The following is an 18,590-nucleotide window of genomic DNA, read 5'->3' as shown; positions in this document are numbered from 1 at the left end:
ATATATGTGCGCTATGGACATTTGCTGTACAAATATGAGGACAATTTCTTCTTTTAGAATATATTATTTTTACATCAATGTTAAGGGGACTTCAACACAGAAATGGGTCGTAAGCATAGACTGTACACTAAATGGACATAGCCTTAGTGACGTCACCCATTGGCCGGAGGTTGCCGCTTGGTTAAAAGCCATTATTTCATTGTGTGAAAAATATGAGTTGTTATTGTCTCTGTAAATGAATAACGAGTGGATGCATATTTCGGCAGACAAATCAGTATTGCCGAAATATGCATCCACCCACAAAGTTAGTGTCTGATCTTTTGTAGAGTCACAAACTGCTTCCAGCTCACATTTTGGACTTTGTGGATTCATTATTTACAAAAATATGAGTTTTATTGTTTCTATAGCTGAATATTTCTGGATAATACACGACACAGGCTGCCCAACAATATTAAAATTATTAATAATAATAATAATAATAATAATAATAATGATAATAATAACAATAATAATAATACATTTTATTTGGAGGCACCTTTCAAGTCACCCGAGGTCAATTTACAGGGAATAAAAAAACATTCATCATTAAAACATCATTAAAACATTATCAAAACAAACAATGTCCAAACTGCAACTTTTAAAATTAACATCTGGATTTTATTTGCACTTGTTTGTTGTTTTTCTCAGTGTTGATATATGCTCAATGATACAGTCGGCTCAAATGCCACAGAACACTATAGTAGCACAATTAAATTAAATCGATCCTACAAAGTTTTGCGTTTTCCGCATTGAAGAGGATATCACATTTCAGTCTAACATTAAAGCTAATAAAAGGCTTATTCTACAAGGTCTATTCAACATAAATGACACAAAAAGATATAAACTTTACTTTCGGGTCATTACTCATCACTGTTTAGCCGAACAAACAAGAATTGTATCAGTTTTAAACTGTACATTGTCGTGGACCTCTCCACTTTGAGTGGTGCACGTTCCCGCAAGGGGATGCAATTCTCAGCAGGCAGGCGTTTCTCGGCACAACACCGGCACAGTCCACAGTACTCCACAGGCTGCTATTGCACTCTGTGAAGGACTTGGGTGCAGCTCTTTCCCTCTCCGGATCTTAAACGTGACATATCATGCAAAATCGACTTTTTAATGGTTCTCTATCTGAAATATGTGTCCCTGGCATGTCTACAAACCCCCCGAAAAAGAAAAAAATCCATTCTGCCCCTGTTCTGATTTCTCCACCTGTCTGTAAATGTGTGCTGAAATGAGCTGTTTCAGTTTTCAGTGTTTTTCATACGTCATAACGACATCTGGTCTGTAACGGAAGTCAGAGCTCGGAGCTTGCTCAGCCCATAGACTGTATAAGATACAACTCAACTCCTCCTCCGTTTTTCATTACTTGCACACGTGTGCTAACAAGGAGCTTAGGAGGGAGGCATGCTAGTTGTAGGCTGTCTTAATAAACACAAAGGTCGGTTTTACTCCCCACGTCTGCAGATTTGAAGATCTAGTGGATGATTTTTATTTTTCATGGAAAAGTGCTAGTGCTAGTTAGCATAGCCACATAGCTACATGTTCATAGCAGTGTACCAAGACACACGTCTACATACTGACAAATAAAACAACAAGAAACACTAAATCTGTGACCAATCCTTCAGAAAGGTCCTGCTGCAGGCGCCTCTCCGTCAGGATCAGATTCTGGATCAAATTCAGAGGGTTGAAGTAACGCGGGTCTGTGAGCAGCCGTGTATATTCAGCCAACATGTAAACATTAGATCAACGTGCTCGAGACCCGGTTCACTGGCTACTGACGCCGCTGATCCGCTCTGGATGCCAGCTGATGAGGTTTTGAAGTTAAAATACAAACATTAATTTAATTAGCCTGCAAGCTAGTTAGCTTTAACAGATTACCCTGTGGCGGTTCAGACAGAACGACAGAGGGCAATATTTCCTCATTAAAAATATCTCCATTGATTTGTCTGAGGAGTCAGAGAGACTGTGGGGACTGAAAGTGACCCTTTAATGTCAGTCTGTTTCACAAGCAGATAAAAATGTATCACTGGAGCTTTAAATTTGGTGAAAATGTCATAAAATATTCACTTTTCTGTTTCTTTGACTCACAGAGAGTTAGATTTTATGTGGGTATTTGTTGTTTGGGCTGGTGACCATATGTTGCACACTTTACACCAAGCATTGAAGGAGATGAACACGTAATTCAGACAGCACTAAAGCAAACCCTCTTTATAGTAGCAGGTGATTTTGGACACATTGAATAATCTGTAAAAACGTTTTAAATCAGGAGACAGTTTGAATAAAAACATGTTTCTGCTGCAGATTTTTTAACCTCTGAGTTCTAAAGTGTCATTATGACAGAACAGAGGTGTGGGCACTTCATTGTTTACATCATAATGAGGCAGAAATCTTATAAATAGGAGTCCGGTAGATTTACTCTGAGTGTGGAGAGTTTTAAAGGAGAGGAGAGCTGTGTTTGTTGTTGAGAGAGAGCGATTTATTGTGAATTTTCAAAGATTCTAACGTCAAGGTTCATTTTCAGTCTTTGGACCTTAAACTGAGAAGTGACTGGAGAAATGTCCACTGGTAAGACTCAAATACAGCATGATTGTGCTTTAACGTGATGTTTAAAGGTGCATTTAAAGACTAACATTGCTATTATTTGGCAATAACATGTGTTTGTTCATGCCAATAAAGCAAATTTGAATTAAATTGAATTGACTAATAATGAGATGCAACATAAACTAAGATGTTTTTTGTAGCAGTGCTTTCAACTGCAGGATTTTAGTCGTTGGTCGTTTGGTGAATTATTCTTAGAAACCGTTTTCAGGATGTTCAAATATCTAACGCATCTTCTCGAAATAAATCAGCACAAACTATACAATGTAAAGAAACTGTCTCGACTGAAGAGTGAGATTATATTGAACTTGCTCAGTTTTTGAAATGACTAAAGTACTGATGCGATCTCCGCTCTTTTTAAAAGGTTCATACTTTGTTTCTTAACTTGACAATGTCTCCGACGCTCACACACTGACGTCACATGATCTCTCTTCAGTTACTGTAACAGAGCCTGACATCCAGGCCGGTCAGACCCTTTGTGGCGGCCAGGCAGAGTACTCCGTACTAGAGTTCATCGGCGAGGGGTGCTTCGGTCAAGTGGCCAGGTGCCAGAACCTCCAAACCAAAGAGGCCGTCGCCGTCAAGATCCTGAAAAAGGGCCCTGGTTTGATCCTGGACACTGAGAAAGAGGTAAACTCTCAGACTTCTTTTGATACTTACAACACATCAATAGATTCATCTGCTCATCACTACATATTACAGACTCCATTATACTGCTCCATAAGAAGGCCAACAGTACACAAACTGTTGTTCTGTCTCCTCAGGTTACCATCTTAAAGGTCCTCTCAGTGCTAAATCCAGATGCCACCAATTTGGTGAAGTTTTTTGAGCAGTTCACCCACATGGGACGAACCTGCCTCGCATTCGAGATGCTCCAAACTAATCTATACGACCTGCTCTCCCATCGGGATTATGAATCCATGTTCCTGAATGAGATAAGGCCAATTGCAAAGCAGGTAGTTAACATTGTTGTACAGAGCCTGTATCATCTGCTGTATCTGCTCCCACAGATCAGGGCAGACCGTCCACAGCCGTGAATATAAAACTGAACCTTTCTGTGTGGTCTCTGCAGCTCTTTGTGGCCTTGGACGCACTAAATACTCTTGGCATATTGCATACCGACATAAAACCTGATAACATCATGGTAATCAATGAGCTGGACCAGGCCCTCAGGGTCAAGTTAATAGACTTCGGCGAGGCCATCCCAGCCTCCAAAGTCAAGCCTGGGATGGAGATCCAACCTCTCGGATACAAGTAGGTTTAGTCTTTCATGTAAACCCCCTTGTTGTCCTCTTGTTTCTCAAGGACTGTCCATAAAATGACATGTTGTGGTTCTTGTCCTCCTCTTCAGGGCTCCAGAGGTTGCCCTCGGCCTGAACATCACAGAGGCTATAGATGTTTGGGGAGTAGGCTGCGTCCTAGCCTTCCTCTTCCTCGCCGATAACCTCTTCCCAGTCAATTGTGACTATCAGTCGGTATGTGTGCTTCCTTAAACAGTTCAGAGTCTTGCACAGGATTTCAGGTGATGTGACTGTGTTTGTTCTGACTGCAGATGAGGTGCATGGTGGAGGTTCTGGGTCAGCCCGAGGACCATCAGCTCCGTGCTGGCAGGTTCACTCGCTTCTTTTTCACCGAGGAGGAGGCTGCTGGCGGTCCAAAATGGAGACTTCTGGTAGAGTAACCACGCTCTTCTTTGTTCCAGTTAGTGAAAGACTTCAGTTGAACTCTTTTAAATAACTCTCATGTATTTTCTTCATTTAGACTCCTGAGGAGTACGCAGCTGTGAACGGTTATAAAGCTGCAGATCATCACAGCTGCATCGATCTGCTGAGCTCTCTGGATGCTCTGGTGAATGTAGGTACTCTCTGTGCTCACTGAGTGCAGACTGAATAAACATGAGTCACTGATCTGTCTCTGTGAAGTCTAACGCACCTGAATCTGTTCCATATCCAGTTTTATCCAGATGAGGGCCCTGCAGAAACTGATGATAGGAGGGCTTTTGTGGACCTCATGAAAGGTCTGCTGCACCTTGATGGGTCCCAAAGATTCACGCCCCATCAAGCTCTGCAGCATCAATTTATCAAAATGGCCCACCTGACCCAGCACCAAGACTAGTAAGTGACTGAGAAACCACTAGCACACATGCACTAAGATCATTTAGGGTCACTCAGGCCCGGATACCTGCAGGAGCGTGCTGCTCAGACCTGAACCTCGCCTGTTTAGAATCAGGAGGGTTTCCATGAGTGTGAGAGAGGCTTGTGTTTGTTTGGTAGATAACACAAGATGCTGGATGATTGATTGATTGTTGTTTAACTCCATCTAGCCGGAATTACTCACAAGTCATCATGATGAGTATCTGCCAACATCCTGGGTCCTGTGGCGCAGACAGGACACCCTTCTCCACTGAGGATGGTCCCACAACTGGGTCCCCCAACAGGGCAGCAGCCACTGACCCCCGCCATGATTCAGACTCCTGGCATTCGGGTGGAGATCCACCTCCTCTCTGGGCTGCAGAAGGCTCCAGTGACGGGGACACAGAGTCCCAGCTTTCAGAAGGAGAAACACCCTGTCCCCTCTACTGGGACTATGAGGATTCCTGGCCCTCTGATGGAGAAAAACCCTCCTCTCACAGGGACACGGAGTCCCAGCTTTCAGAGGGAGAAATAACATGTCACCTCTCCTGGGACTATGAAGACCCCTGGTCCTGTAACTGGGCTCAATTTAAAGAGTCTCAGGCAGAAAAACCAGAGCCCAGCTCACCTGAAGAGGAGCCACCTCTCTGCTCTGACAGCGAGAAACCAGAAGATGAAGCTGCACTAGCTGACCCCCCTGCCGAGACCACAGCTCCTTCTGGTGGCAAAAAGAAGAGGCCAAAGTGGTTCTCCCGAGTCTTCAGGAGAATCGCAGCTTTTGTTGACCGTGCCAGAACGAGGATTCGATCCTTGTAGGGTGTCATTGAACTCTGTAAATATAGCAAATAAAAATGAAAGCATTACAATACAGTGCCTTGGGATTTCTTTCTTGCATTAAAGAGAAATACAAAACCTGAGGTTTATGCTGACAGAAAGGAAATAAAAATGATGAGAGGTTATGAGGTCTGATTTGAATTGATTTATCTTATTTACACAGGAAGAAAAAAAAAGCAACTAAACACGACATGTTACTAGTCTGGTAAACAACGATTTTCACTGGATTTTCCCATGTTTCAGGACATAAAAATACCATAGAATGATTGAGGGACACTACAGATAAGTCAATGACATTATAATCAGAGAATGTATTTATTGATACTGGACCAATGCACGGCCATACTTTCTTTTATTGAATTTTTACACCACGTTTTTCTCATTACTGTATCATACTTAAACCAATTGATCTCTACATAAAAATATGGGTCAATGCTTGCTGCTTTCTGTAGTTTTTATCAGGTTTGACTAATCTCTAATCTTGTTTAAAAAAGTTAAAAAATGTTAAATTGGTAAGCCCATTTGGCTCAGTTGCTAAAGTTGAAGTGCTAGCTAGCTTGTTTGTCTGATTTCAAATGTGTGTTTGACACATGGATTGTAATAGTTAGGCATTGTTAGTAGAGCTGTGAAAAAATATCGATACAGCAATATATCTTTGACCTTCGATACGATATCAATATTTCAACTCTTAATATCGATTTTTTGTAAAAAATAAATAAAAATTCATATTTAAGTCGAGTTGTAACTAAAATACGACTTCAGTATTTCAAAAACAATAAAATGGAAAAGTTGTTTTCAATCAAATAGTTTTGACTTAATTTGTCCTTTCAATTTTGAGTAATATTGTGTGATTTACACCATTCCTATTTTTTCTTAGTTTACTGTGTAGAATATCGCAATATTGTGATATATCGTGATACTATCATATCGTGACCAAAGTATTGTGATGCGTATCGTATCGTGAGGTTCTGACCAACTCACCCCTAATTGTTAGAAGAGTTTTATGTTGAATGGGATGTGTGGTTAAAACTGTGAATGGCAGCCCAACTGTGAGCAAGTTAAACAAGGGGCAAATATTGGCGAACAGTATTATTTTTTTAAATGCTAGCATTGTCTCCTCAAACCCAGTTCTGGTCAAACGGACTGTATCAAGTAGTGGTGTTTGGGATCACATCTGATCCATGATACGTGATAAAGACACCCCCCACAGTTTGGATGTGATCAGTGGATTGGTGTAAAATGTATCATCAGTTTGTGAAATCCATGTACTGCCAGAGTTGAACAGAAGACAGGGTTTAAGTTGGATATATGTGCGCTATGGACATTTGCTGTACAAATATGAGGACAATTTCTTCTTTTAGAATATATTATTTTTACATCAATGTTAAGGGGACTTCAACACAGAAATGGGTCGTAAGCATAGACTGTACACTAAATGGACATAGCCTTAGTGACGTCACCCATTGGCCGGAGGTTGCCGCTTGGTTAAAAGCCATTATTTCATTGTGTGAAAAATATGAGTTGTTATTGTCTCTGTAAATGAATAACGAGTGGATGCATATTTCGGCAGACAAATCAGTATTGCCGAAATATGCATCCACCCACAAAGTTAGTGTCTGATCTTTTGCAGAGTCACAAACTGCTTCCAGCTCACATTTTGGACTTTGTGGATTCATTATTTACAAAAACATGAGTTTTATTGTTTCTATAGCTGAATATTTCTGGATAATACACGACACAGGCTGCCCAACAATATTAAAAATAATAATAATAATACATTTTATTTGGAGGCACCTTTCAAGTCACCCGAGGTCAATTTACAGGGAATAAAAAAACATTCATCATTAAAACATCATTAAAACATTATCAAAACAAACAATGTCCAAACTGCAACTTTTAAAACTAACATCTGGATTTTATTTGCACTTGTTTGTTGTTTTTCTCAGTGTTGATATATGCTCAATGATACAGTCGGCTCAAATGCCACAGAACACTATAGTAGCACAATTAAATTAAATCGATACTACAAAGTTTTGCGTTTTCCGCATTGAAGAGGATATCACATTTCAGTCAAACGTTTAAGCAAATAAAAGGCTTATTCTACAAGGTCTATTCAACATAAATGACACAAAAAGATATAAACTTTACTTTCGGGTCATTACTCATCACTGTTTAGCCCAACAAACAAGAATTGTATCGGTTTTAAACTGTACATTGTCGTGGACCTCTCCACTTTGAGTGGTGCACGTTCCCGCAAGGGGATGCAATTCTCAGCAGGCAGGCGTTTCTCGGCACAACACCGGCACAGTCCACAGTACTCCACAGGCTGCTATTGCACTCTGTGAAGGACTTGGGTGCAGCTCTTTCCCTCTCCGGATCTTAAACGTGACATATCATGCAAAATCGACTTTTTAATGGTTCTCTACCTGAAATATGTGTCCCTGGCATGTCTACAAACCCCCCGAAAATGGAAAAAATCCATTCTGCCCCTGTTCTGATTTCTCCACCTTTCTGTAAATGTGTGCTGAAATGAGCTGTTTCAGTTTTCAGTGTTTTTCATACGTCATAACGACATCTGGTCTGTAACGGAAGTCAGAGCTCGGAGCTTGCTCAGCCCATAGACTGTATAAGATACAACTCAACTCCTCCTCCGTTTTTCATTACCTGCACACGTGTGTGCTAACAAGGAGCTTAGGAGGGAGGCATGCTAGTTGTAGGCTGTCTTAATAAACACAAAGGTCGGTTTTACTCCCCACGTCTGCAGATTTGAAGATCTAGTGGATGATTTTTATTTTTCATGGAAAAGTGCTAGCACTAGTTAGCATAGCCACATAGCTACATGTTCATAGCAGTGTACCAAGACACACGTCTACATACTGACAAATAAAACAACAAGAAATACTAAATCTGTGACCAATCCTTCAGAAAGGTCCTGCTGCAGGCGCCTCTCCGTCAGGATCAGATTCTGGATCAAATTCAGAGGGTTGAAGTAACGCTGGTCTGTGAGCAGCCGTGTATATTCAGCCAACATGTAAACATTAGATCAACGTGCTCGAGACCCGGTTCACTGGCTACTGACGCCGCTGATCCGCTCTGGATGCCAGCTGATGAGGTTTTGAAGTTAAAATACAAACATTAATTTAATTAGCCTGCAAGCTAGTTAGCTTTAACAGATTGTGGCGGTTCAGACAGAACGACAGAGGGCAATATTTCCTCATTAAAACTATCCCCATTGATTTGTCTGAGGAGTCAGAGAGACTGTGGGGACTGAAAGTGACCCTTTAATGTCAGTCTGTTTCACAAGCAGATAAAAATGTATCACTGGAGCTTTAAATTTGGTGAAAATGTCATAAAATATTCACTTTTCTGTTTCTTTCACTCACAGAGAGTTAGATTTTATGTGGGTATTTGTTGTTTGGGCTAGTGACCATATGTTGCACACTTTACACCAAGCATTGAAGGAGATGAACACGTAATTCAGACAGCACTAAAGCAAACCCTCTTTATAGTAGCAGGTGATTTTGGACACATTGAATAATCTGTAAAAACTTTTTAAATCAGGAGACAGTTTGAATAAAAACATGTTTCTGCTGCAGATTTTTTAACCTCTGAGTTCTAAAGTGTCATTATGACAGAACAGAGGTGTGGGCTCTTCATTGTTTACATCATAATGAGGCAGAAATCTTATAAATAGGAGTCCGGTAGATTTACTCTGAGTGTGGAGAGTTTTAAAGGAGAGGAGAGCTGTGTTTGTTGTTGAGAGAGAGCGATTTATTGTGAATTTTCAAAGATTCTAACGTCAAGGTTCATTTTCAGTCTTTGGACCTTAAACTGAGAAGTGACTGGAGAAATGTCCACTGGTAAGACTCAAATACAGCATGATTGTGCTTTAACGTGATGTTTAAAGGTGCATTTAAAGACTAACATTGCTATTATTTGGCAATAAAATGTGTTTGTTCATGCCAATAAAGCAAATTTGAATTAAATTGAATTGACTGATATTGAGATGCAACATAAACTAAGATGTTTTTTGTAGCAGTGCTTTCAACTGCAGGATTTTAGTCGTTGGTCATTTGGTGAATTATTCTTAGAAACCGTTTTCAGGATGTTCAAATATATAACGCATCTTCTCGAAATAAATCAGCACAAACTATACAATGTAAAGAAACTGTCTCGACTGAAGAGTGAGATTATATTGAACTTGCTCAGTTTTGAAATGACTAAAGTACTGATGCGATCTCCGCTCTTTTTAAAAGGTTCATACTTTGTTTCTTAACTTGACAATGTCTCCGACGCTCACACACTGACGTCACATGATCTCTCTTCAGTTACTGTAACAGAGCCTGACATCCAGGCCGGTCAGACCCTTTGTGGCGGCCAGGCAGAGTACTCCGTACTAGAGTTCATCGGCGAGGGGTGCTTCGGTCAAGTGGCCAGGTGTCAAAACCTCCAAACCAAAGAGGCCGTCGCCGTCAAGATCCTGAAAAAGGGCCCTGGTTTGATCCTGGACACTGAGAAAGAGGTAAACTTTCAGACTTCTTTTGATTCTTACAACACATCAATAGATTCATCTGCTCATCACTACATAATACAGACTCCATTATACTGCTCCATAAGAAGGCCGACAGTACACAAACTGTTGTTCTGTCTCCTCAGGTTACCATCTTAAAGGTCCTCTCAGTGCTAAATCCAGATGCCACCAATTTGGTGAAGTTTTTTGAGCAGTTCATCCACATGGGACGAACCTGCCTCGCATTCGAGATGCTCCAAACAAATCTATACGACCTGCTCTCCCATCGGGATTATGAATCCATGTTCCTGAATGAGATAAGGCCAATTGCAAAGCAGGTAGTTAACATTGTTGTACAGAGCCTGTATCATCTGCTGTATCTGCTCCCACAGATCAGGGCAGACCATCCACAGCCGTGAATATAAAACTGAACCTTTCTGTGTGGTCTCTGCAGCTCTTTGTGGCCTTGGACGCACTAAATACTCTTGGCATATTACATACCGACATAAAACCTGATAACATCATGGTAATCAATGAGCTGGACCAGGCCCTCAGGGTCAAGTTAATAGACTTCGGCGAGGCCATCCCAGCCTCCAAAGTCAAGCCTGGGATGGAGCTCCAACCTCTCGGATACAAGTAGGTTTAGTCTTTCATGTAAACCCCCTTGTTGTCCTCTTGTTTCTCAAAGACTGTCCATAAAATGACATGTTGTGGTTCTTGTCCTCCTCTTCAGGGCTCCAGAGGTTGCCCTCGGCCTGAACATCACAGAGGCTATAGATGTTTGGGGAGTAGGCTGCGTCCTAGCCTTCCTCTTCCTCGCCGATAACCTCTTCCCAGTCAATTGTGACTATTAATCGGTATGTGTGCTTCCTTAAACAGTTCAGAGTCTTGCACAGGATTTCAGGTGATGTGACTGTGTTTGTTCTGACTGCAGATGAGGTGCATGGTGGAGGTTCTGGGTCAGCCCGAGGACCATCAGCTCCGTGCTGGCAGGTTCACTCGCTTCTTTTTCACCGAGGAGGAGGCTGCTGGCGGTCCAAAATGGAGACTTCTGGTAGAGTAACCACGCTCTTCTTTGTTCGAGTTAGTGAAAGACTTCAGTTGAACTCTTTTAAATAACTCTCATGTATTTTCTTCATTTAGACTCCTGAGGAGTACGCAGCTGTGAACGGTTATAAAGCTGAAGATCATCACAGCTGCATCGATCTGCTGAGCTCTCTGGATGCTCTGGTGAATGTAGGTACTCTCTGTGCTCACTGAGTGCAGACTAAATAAACATGAGTCACTGATCTGTCTCTGTGAAGTCTAACGCACCTGAATCTGTTCCGTATCCAGTTTTATCCAGATGAGGGCCCTGCAGAAACTGATGATAGGAGGGCTTTTGTGGACCTCATGAAAGGTCTGCTGCACCTTGATGGGTCCCAAAGATTCACGCCCCATCAAGCTCTGCAGCATCAATTTATCAAAATGGCCCACCTGACCCAGCACCCAGACTAGTAAGTGACTGAGAAACCACTAGCACACATGCACTAAGATCATTTAGGGTCATTCAGGCCTGGATACCTGCAGGAGCGTGCTGCTCAGACCTGAACCTCGCCTGTTTAGAATCAGGAGGGTTTCCATGAGTGTGAGGGAGGCTTGTGTTTGTTTGGTAGATAACACAAGATGCTGGATGATTGATTGATTGTTGTTTAACTCCATCTAGCCGGAATTACTCACAAGTCATCATGATGAGTATCTGCCAACATCCTGGGTCCTGTGGCGCAGACAGGACACCCTTCTCCACAGAGGATGGTCCCACAACTGGGTCCCCCAACAGGGCAGCAGCCACTGACCCCCGCCATGATTCAGACTCCTGGCATTCGGGTGGAGATCCACCTCCTCTCTGGGCTGCAGAAGGCTCCAGTGACGGGGACACAGAGTCCCAGCTTTCAGAAGGAGAAACACCCTGTCCCCTCTACTGGGACTATGAGGATTCCTGGCCCTCTGATGGAGAAAAACCCTCCTCTCACAGGGACACGGAGTCCCAGCTTTCAGAGGGAGAAATAACATGTCACCTCTCCTGGGACTATGAAGACCCCTGGTCCTGTAACTGGGCTCAATTTAAAGAGTCACAGGCAGAAAAACCAGAGCCCAGCTCACCTGAAGAGGAGCCACCTCTCTGCTCTGATAGCGAGAAACCAGAAGATGAAGCTGCACTAGCTGACCCCCCTGCCGAGACCACAGCTCCTTCTGGTGGCAAAAAGAAGAGGCCAAAGTGGTTCTCCCGAGTCTTCAGGAGAATCGCAGCTTTTGTTGACCGTGCCAGAACGAGGATTCGATCCTTGTAGGGTGTCATTGAACTCTGTAAATATAGCAAATAAAAATGAAAGCATTACAATACAGTGCCTTGGGATTTCTTTCTTGCATTAAAGAGAAATACAAAACCTGAGGTTTATGCTGACAGAAAGGAAATAAAAATGATGAGAGGTTATGAGGTCTGATTTGAATTGATTTATCTTATTTACACAGGAAGAAAAAAAGCAACTAAACACGACATGTTACTAGTCTGGTAAACAACGATTTTCACTGGATTTTCCCATGTTTCAGGACATAAAAATACCATAGAATGATTGAGGGACACTACAGATAAGTCAATGACATTATAATCAGAGAATGTATTTATTGATACTGGACCAATGCACGGCCATACTTTCTTTTATTGAATTTTTACACCACGTTTTTCTCATTACTGTATCGTACTGAAACCAGTTGATCTCTACATAAAAATATGAGTCAATGCTTGCTGCTTTCTGTAGTTTTTATCAGGTTTGACTAATCTCTAATCTTGTTTAAAAAAGTTAAAAAAAATGTTAAATTGGTAAGCCCATTTGGCTCAGTTGCTAAAGTTGAAGTGCTAGCTAGCTTGTTTGTCTGATTTCAAATGTGTGTTTGACACATGGATTGTAATAGTTAGGCATTGTTAGTAGAGCTGTGAAAAAATATCAATACAGCAATATATCTTTGACCTTCGATACGATATCGATATTTCAACTCTTAATATCGATTTTTTGTAAAAAAAAAAAAAAAAAATTCATGTTTAAGTCGAGTTGTAACTAAAATACGACTTCAGTATTTCAAAAACAATAAAATGGAAAAGTTGTTTTCAATCAAATAGTTTTAACTTAATTTGTCCTTTCAATTTTGAGTAATATTGTGTGATTTACACCATTCCTATTTTTTCTTAGTTTACTGTGTAGAATATCGCAATATTGTGATATATCGTGATACTATCATATCGTGACCAAAGTATTGTGATGCGTATCGTATCGTGAGGTTCTGACCAACTCACCCCTAATTGTTAGAAGAGTTTTATGTTGAATGGGATGTGTGGTTAAAACTGTGAATGGCAGCCCAACTGTGAGCAAGTTAAACAAGGGGCAAATATTGGCGAACAGTATTATTTTTTTAAATGCTAGCATTGTCTCCTCAAACCCAGTTCTGGTCAAACGGACTGTATCAAGTAGTGGTGTTTGGGATCACATCTGATCCATGATACGTGATAAAGACACCCCCCACAGTTTGGATGTGATCAGTGGATTGGTGTAAAATGTATCATCAGTATGTAAAATCCATGTACTGCTAGAGTTGAACAGAAGACAGGGTTTAAGTTGGATATATGTGCTCTATGGACATTTGCTGTACAAATATGAAGACAATTTCTTCTTTTAGAATATATTATTTTTACATCAATGTTAAGGGGACTTCAACACAGAAATGGGTCGTAAGCATAGACTGTACACTAAATGGACATAGTTTTAGTGACGTCACCCATTGGCCGGAGGTTGCCGCTTGGTTAAAAGTGTGTGTGGTTACTTCTTATCAAAAACTGCTTCAAGTTTTCTCAGTTTCAACTTACTGTAGCTGCATTTTGACCCAGGTATCAGCTAGCGGTTACATGTGAACCAATCAGTAACTTCACGTTTGTAATGTGACAGCCTGCAGTAGTCAGTAGCTGAAAACTATGGGTCGCCATTTGTAAAGTTGTGCACACTGAAAATAACAGCAACAATTCTCCACATTTAGCTCTAAAACGTCATAAAAATTTAGAGTGAATTTTTTTGCACTTCAATTTATCTTGTCTACTGTTCTGGCACATATCTCAATCCCCTCTGTCACTAGAGGATGGCCTGATCACTTGCCTCTATCCTGTAGGTTAACTGATCTCACTGCAGGTTATCCTTAAACTGATAAAAAAGAAACAGAAAAGATGACATCCTTTAACCAGCTTTAATAGTTCCTACTTGTGTGCCTCAAGTGCTTCCACCAGAGAAAACTCTTAGTTGTCTAAAACATTAAAGATAACACCAACTTCCATGTTGTAAGAAGAGGCACACTGCGGTTATTTGTGAAACATCAGAATGGCCCCCTCTTGTGCTCATTGTCTATTACTGCAACAATGAAGCCTGTATGAAGATGGCTACAGCCGGGCCAGTGGCAGCTTCAGCTTAGGCACGACACATGACCAGCATTGAGGGCCCACAATAATACAAGATACTTGTAACTCATCAAACTGACTAGTGCTTCCAGTGCTGACTAGTAATAATAATAATAATAATAATAATAATAATAATAATAATAATAATAATAATAATAATAATACTTTATTTATATAGCACTTTTCAATACAAGTAACAAGGTGCTTCACAGTGGGCAATAAAAACAAGAAGTGCAAAGCAAAATGAAGCGATTAAAAATAAAATGAAATAAAAGCTTAAAAACCACACTAACTTATAAAACAGACCCTTAAAATCAGAGCTAAAATTAAATGAAATCACACAATAAAAGCTTTCCTGTAAAAATGTGTCTTGAGCAATGACACAAAACAAGGGACTGATTCTGCAGGTCTGATCTCCTCTGGCAGGCTGTTCCAGAGTGTAGGAGCCCTGACTGAAAAGGCCCTGTCCCCTTTGGTTTTCAGTCGGGTCCTTGGAACAGCTAACAGCTAGAGGATCTCATACTGCGACTAGGTTTGTAGGGGGATAAAAGCTCAGAGATATATAGAAGGGCAAGTCCATGTTGTGCTTTAAAAGTCAGTAAAACAATCTTTAAATCAATCCTAAAATCAACAGGCAGCCAGTGTAGATGAGTTAAAATTGGGGCGATGTGGGCACATTTTTTAGTTCCTGTTAAAAGAAGAGCTGCTGTGTTTTGAACTGTTTGATGATGGTGGATTGATTCTTGACTAAGACATGTGTACAGAGAATTACAGTAATCGAGACGGGAGGGTATGAAGGCATGAATAAGTCATTGTTTGTCTAATCAAGAATCCCCGTAAGGAACCAATATCACAATTGCGGCAAGTTCAGTGACTAAATCACATGAGCCAATACAGATCAGCCAGCTCATAAGACCAACCTGTCTAAAGCAGCTATGCCGCTAATTTGAAATAATTTTTCAGCCTAAAATGTATTTGAATTGGGGCGTTCATCTCTCCTTCAGTTGCCATATCAGGCTGCTGTTATATGAAACAAATACAGCAGCAGAATGTCAACAGGGCACAGAAAGGCAGTGACATTTAATTTCAGCTGCTCCACAGCAGGAAACCCGGTGACCTCTAATGAACCTCAGTAATACTTCAACAATTATTAATCAGTTATGAAAGCTGTCTGACAGAAACATTTGCCTGCAATGTGCAGGATGTTGCCACATACTTTGTTTTTGTTTCCACAGTCTTTACAGGTAAAACAATTTATTGTCAATTCATTATAAAGGGTTCGACTGAAGAGTTTTCAAATCATATTGTTTTCAAATGTTCATGATGTTGAAATCACTTTTGATGAGCTGAGCTTAATGCAAGGCTCAGCTTTTAAATGTCTTTAAGATGTTGCAAATGAGTTAAATATTTCTCATAAGTAATTTAAGAAAGTGAAAATTTAATATATTCAGGATTCATTGCAGGCTTAATGTTCCAAGTGTTCATTTTTAATTTTGATAATCATGCCCTACAGCTCAAAAATGTTTACAAAAAAAACATATTTAAAAAATATGATAATATTTAATTTGGAGTTTGAGTAAATTACTATTCAAACAGTACAAATACCTCATATCTCTCAGTCTAGTTCAGTATGCAAAACCACAATCAACGGGAAGTTTGCTGCTATGAAAGTTCTCCAGAAGACGATCCTCAACACCCTCCAAAAGGGGGGTAAGCCACAGAAGGTCATTGCTGAAACGCCTGGCTGTTCTCAGAGTGCTGTATCGAAGCATATGAAAAAGAAATGTGACTGGAAGGGAAAAGTGTGGTAGGAGAATGTACACAAGCAACAGGGATGACCGCAACTTTGAGAGGATTGTCAAGAAAAGTTGATTCAAGAACTTGGGAGATCCTTGCAAGGAGTGGACTGAGGCTGGTGTCAGTCCATGAAGAGCCAAGACACTTCTTCAGGAGGGGGCTACAACTGTCACATTCAAAATATCAAGCCACTCCTGAATCAGAGACAATGTCAGCAGGGCTAAAGAGAAAGAAAGCTGGACCGTTGCTTCATTGAGATGCTGAATTCCTTTTCCAATAGGATTTAGCACCTGCCCACTGCGCCAAAACACCATCAAATGTTTTGCTGATGATGATGTTACCGTGATTGATTGGCCAGCCAACTCAGCTGACTTGAAGCCCAAAGAGAGTCTTTGGGATTTTTGTCAAGAGGAAGCTGAGAAACACCCAAACCCCAAAATACAGACCAGCTGTATCAAAGCAATCTGAACTTCAATAACACCTCAGCAGTGCTACAGGTTGATTGCCTCTCTGCCATGTAATGGAGGTGATTTTAGAGCATATTGATGAACCCCAACCAAGTAATGATTGTATAATCAAGGGCGTCAAACTCAATTAAATTCAGGGGCCACATACAGCCCAAGTAGATCTGAAGTGGGCCAGACCAGTAAAATCATAACATAATAACTTATAAATAACGACAACTCTACATTTGTCCCTTTGTTTCAGTGTTCAAAAAGTACAAGTACTTTCTGAAAATGTTCATGTTACATGAACTATCTTTCTACAAAAACAGATGTTTTCACCATGATGAGTCTCATAGTGGGCAGAATATTTTACTCTTTAAGCCCTGAAACCTGCTGCGAACACAACAAACACCAGGTTTCTCATTCACCTGACACAGAGTGGAATGTTTACAGCAAAAGAACAGAGATTTTAATACTGAAGAAGGTAAAGTTGATTATTTTGGACCCCTCAGCTCCACCATGAACAGTTTGCTTGCTGGACAGTGTTGTATGCAGGGATGTAGTGCTAGTGTTAGTGGTTAGTGGATCATCTTATAGTGCTCTAAAAAGTCTTTATGAATCTCAACTGGATTATGCAAACAGCAAGTCATCTATTTTCTCACTTTAAGAAAAAAAGTGCTGCTCAGGTGCGCTCAGTCAGCACTATGATTGTTTACGACCCCCAGAGGACAAATTTAAAATAGTAGTTACTTTTATTGAAAAATTGCAATTAATGTCTTCTCTGTAATTTCTTCACTTTGCAAAGTCGTTCCGCGGGCCGGATTGGGACCTCTGGCGGGACAGTTTTGGCCCACGGACCGCACGTTTGACACCCCTGGTATAGATAAACATACTTTTTGAAGTTTGAATATTTCTGTATTATACGTATTTGTTTTAAGGATTTTTTTTTTACTTTAAGCCATAATCATCAAAATTAAAACAAAAAACAATTTCCCTTGACATCCAGTGAATATAGAATATATGAGATGTTATCTTTTTGAATCAAATTGTGAACTTTCTTTTTTTCCTGATATTTTTTTTTCCTGAGCTATTATATATTTTATGCACAAATGGCTTTTGACACAGCTTTAAGACAAAAAAAAAAAGATTTTCGAAAGAAGAGCATGAACTAGCACAGGACCAGGTATAAACTTTGTTTTGTTGTCTTGTTTAGTTCAATAACATTTCATTGTATTATTAGATATTTGTGCTTCTAGTTGTTCCCTCTATTTATACCAGAGACCTGCTGTCAGCTCTGCTGTGGTTAGTGCAGGGTAAAAACAAACAGGACTAGATTTGGATAATAATTCTTATGAGCCTTTGAAAGCCTCCTGTGATTTGTGGGTCTGCTCTTTTGCATGTATATTACATTTGTCACTGTCACTGACACTATTCATGATTGTACTGATATTATATCCAGACATATGCTTCAGCTCTGACAGGTGTTTGACACTTTAGTCAGGGAAGAAGGACACAGCAGCACCTCTGTAAAACTTCCCTCCCAAAAACCTCTTTCAAAGGTACAGTGTGCGATAGTTCCAATCTAAGAAGGTGGATGAACTTATTAAAAACTTGGCTTTGATAATAATGTTTTTAACAAGTTTGTAGTACAGAGTGCATAATTCATATGTGCTTTATGCTCTGTCATTACCTTTCAGGTTTTTATCCACTTCTTTCCTCAATGATGTTGTTCCAAATCCATCGCCGCTCCATGAGTC

At 40.5% G+C, this 18,590-nt stretch overlaps 2 protein-coding genes across 2 annotated transcripts; both read left to right on the top strand.

The window, feature by feature from the left end:
* The first annotated feature begins 2,433 nt into the window (after positions 1-2,433).
* Positions 2,434-5,637, top strand: LOC117830005 (homeodomain-interacting protein kinase 1-like). Its single transcript, XM_034707880.1, has 9 exons — positions 2,434-2,604; positions 3,074-3,267; positions 3,402-3,593; positions 3,710-3,891; positions 3,989-4,112; positions 4,190-4,309; positions 4,399-4,491; positions 4,591-4,751; positions 4,961-5,637. The coding sequence occupies exons 1-9, from the start codon at positions 2,595-2,597 to the stop codon at positions 5,583-5,585; spliced, it is 1,701 nt and encodes a 566-aa protein (XP_034563771.1). The 5' UTR covers positions 2,434-2,594; the 3' UTR covers positions 5,586-5,637.
* Positions 5,638-9,292: 3,655 nt separating this feature from the next.
* LOC117830037 (homeodomain-interacting protein kinase 1-like) lies at positions 9,293-12,275 on the top strand. The gene is made up of 9 exons (XM_034707936.1): positions 9,293-9,463; positions 9,932-10,125; positions 10,260-10,451; positions 10,568-10,749; positions 10,847-10,970; positions 11,048-11,167; positions 11,257-11,349; positions 11,449-11,609; positions 11,819-12,275. Exons 1-5 carry the CDS (start codon positions 9,454-9,456, stop codon positions 10,965-10,967), a joined length of 699 nt encoding a protein of 232 aa, XP_034563827.1. The 5' UTR covers positions 9,293-9,453; the 3' UTR covers positions 10,968-10,970; positions 11,048-11,167; positions 11,257-11,349; positions 11,449-11,609; positions 11,819-12,275.
* Positions 12,276-18,590: the final 6,315 nt, after the last annotated feature.

Source organism: Notolabrus celidotus, chromosome 18, assembly GCF_009762535.1.
Source record: "Notolabrus celidotus isolate fNotCel1 chromosome 18, fNotCel1.pri, whole genome shotgun sequence".
Lineage (NCBI taxonomy): Eukaryota > Metazoa > Chordata > Actinopteri > Labriformes > Labridae > Notolabrus > Notolabrus celidotus.
The sequence above is the reverse complement of the archived record's forward strand: the minus strand, read 5'-3'. Positions and strand labels throughout refer to the sequence as shown.

Excerpts from the sequence above, each read along its gene's own strand:
- LOC117830005 (XM_034707880.1), top strand. Across the intron at positions 4,113-4,189 it reads TCAATTGTGACTATCAGTCG|ATGAGGTGCATGGTGGAGGT; the intron begins GTATGTGTGCTT and ends TTCTGACTGCAG. Across the intron at positions 4,492-4,590 it reads CTCTGGATGCTCTGGTGAAT|TTTTATCCAGATGAGGGCCC; the intron begins GTAGGTACTCTC and ends TTCCATATCCAG.
- LOC117830037 (XM_034707936.1), top strand. Across the intron at positions 10,452-10,567 it reads TAAGGCCAATTGCAAAGCAG|CTCTTTGTGGCCTTGGACGC; the intron begins GTAGTTAACATT and ends TGGTCTCTGCAG. Across the intron at positions 10,750-10,846 it reads CTCCAACCTCTCGGATACAA|GGCTCCAGAGGTTGCCCTCG; the intron begins GTAGGTTTAGTC and ends CCTCCTCTTCAG.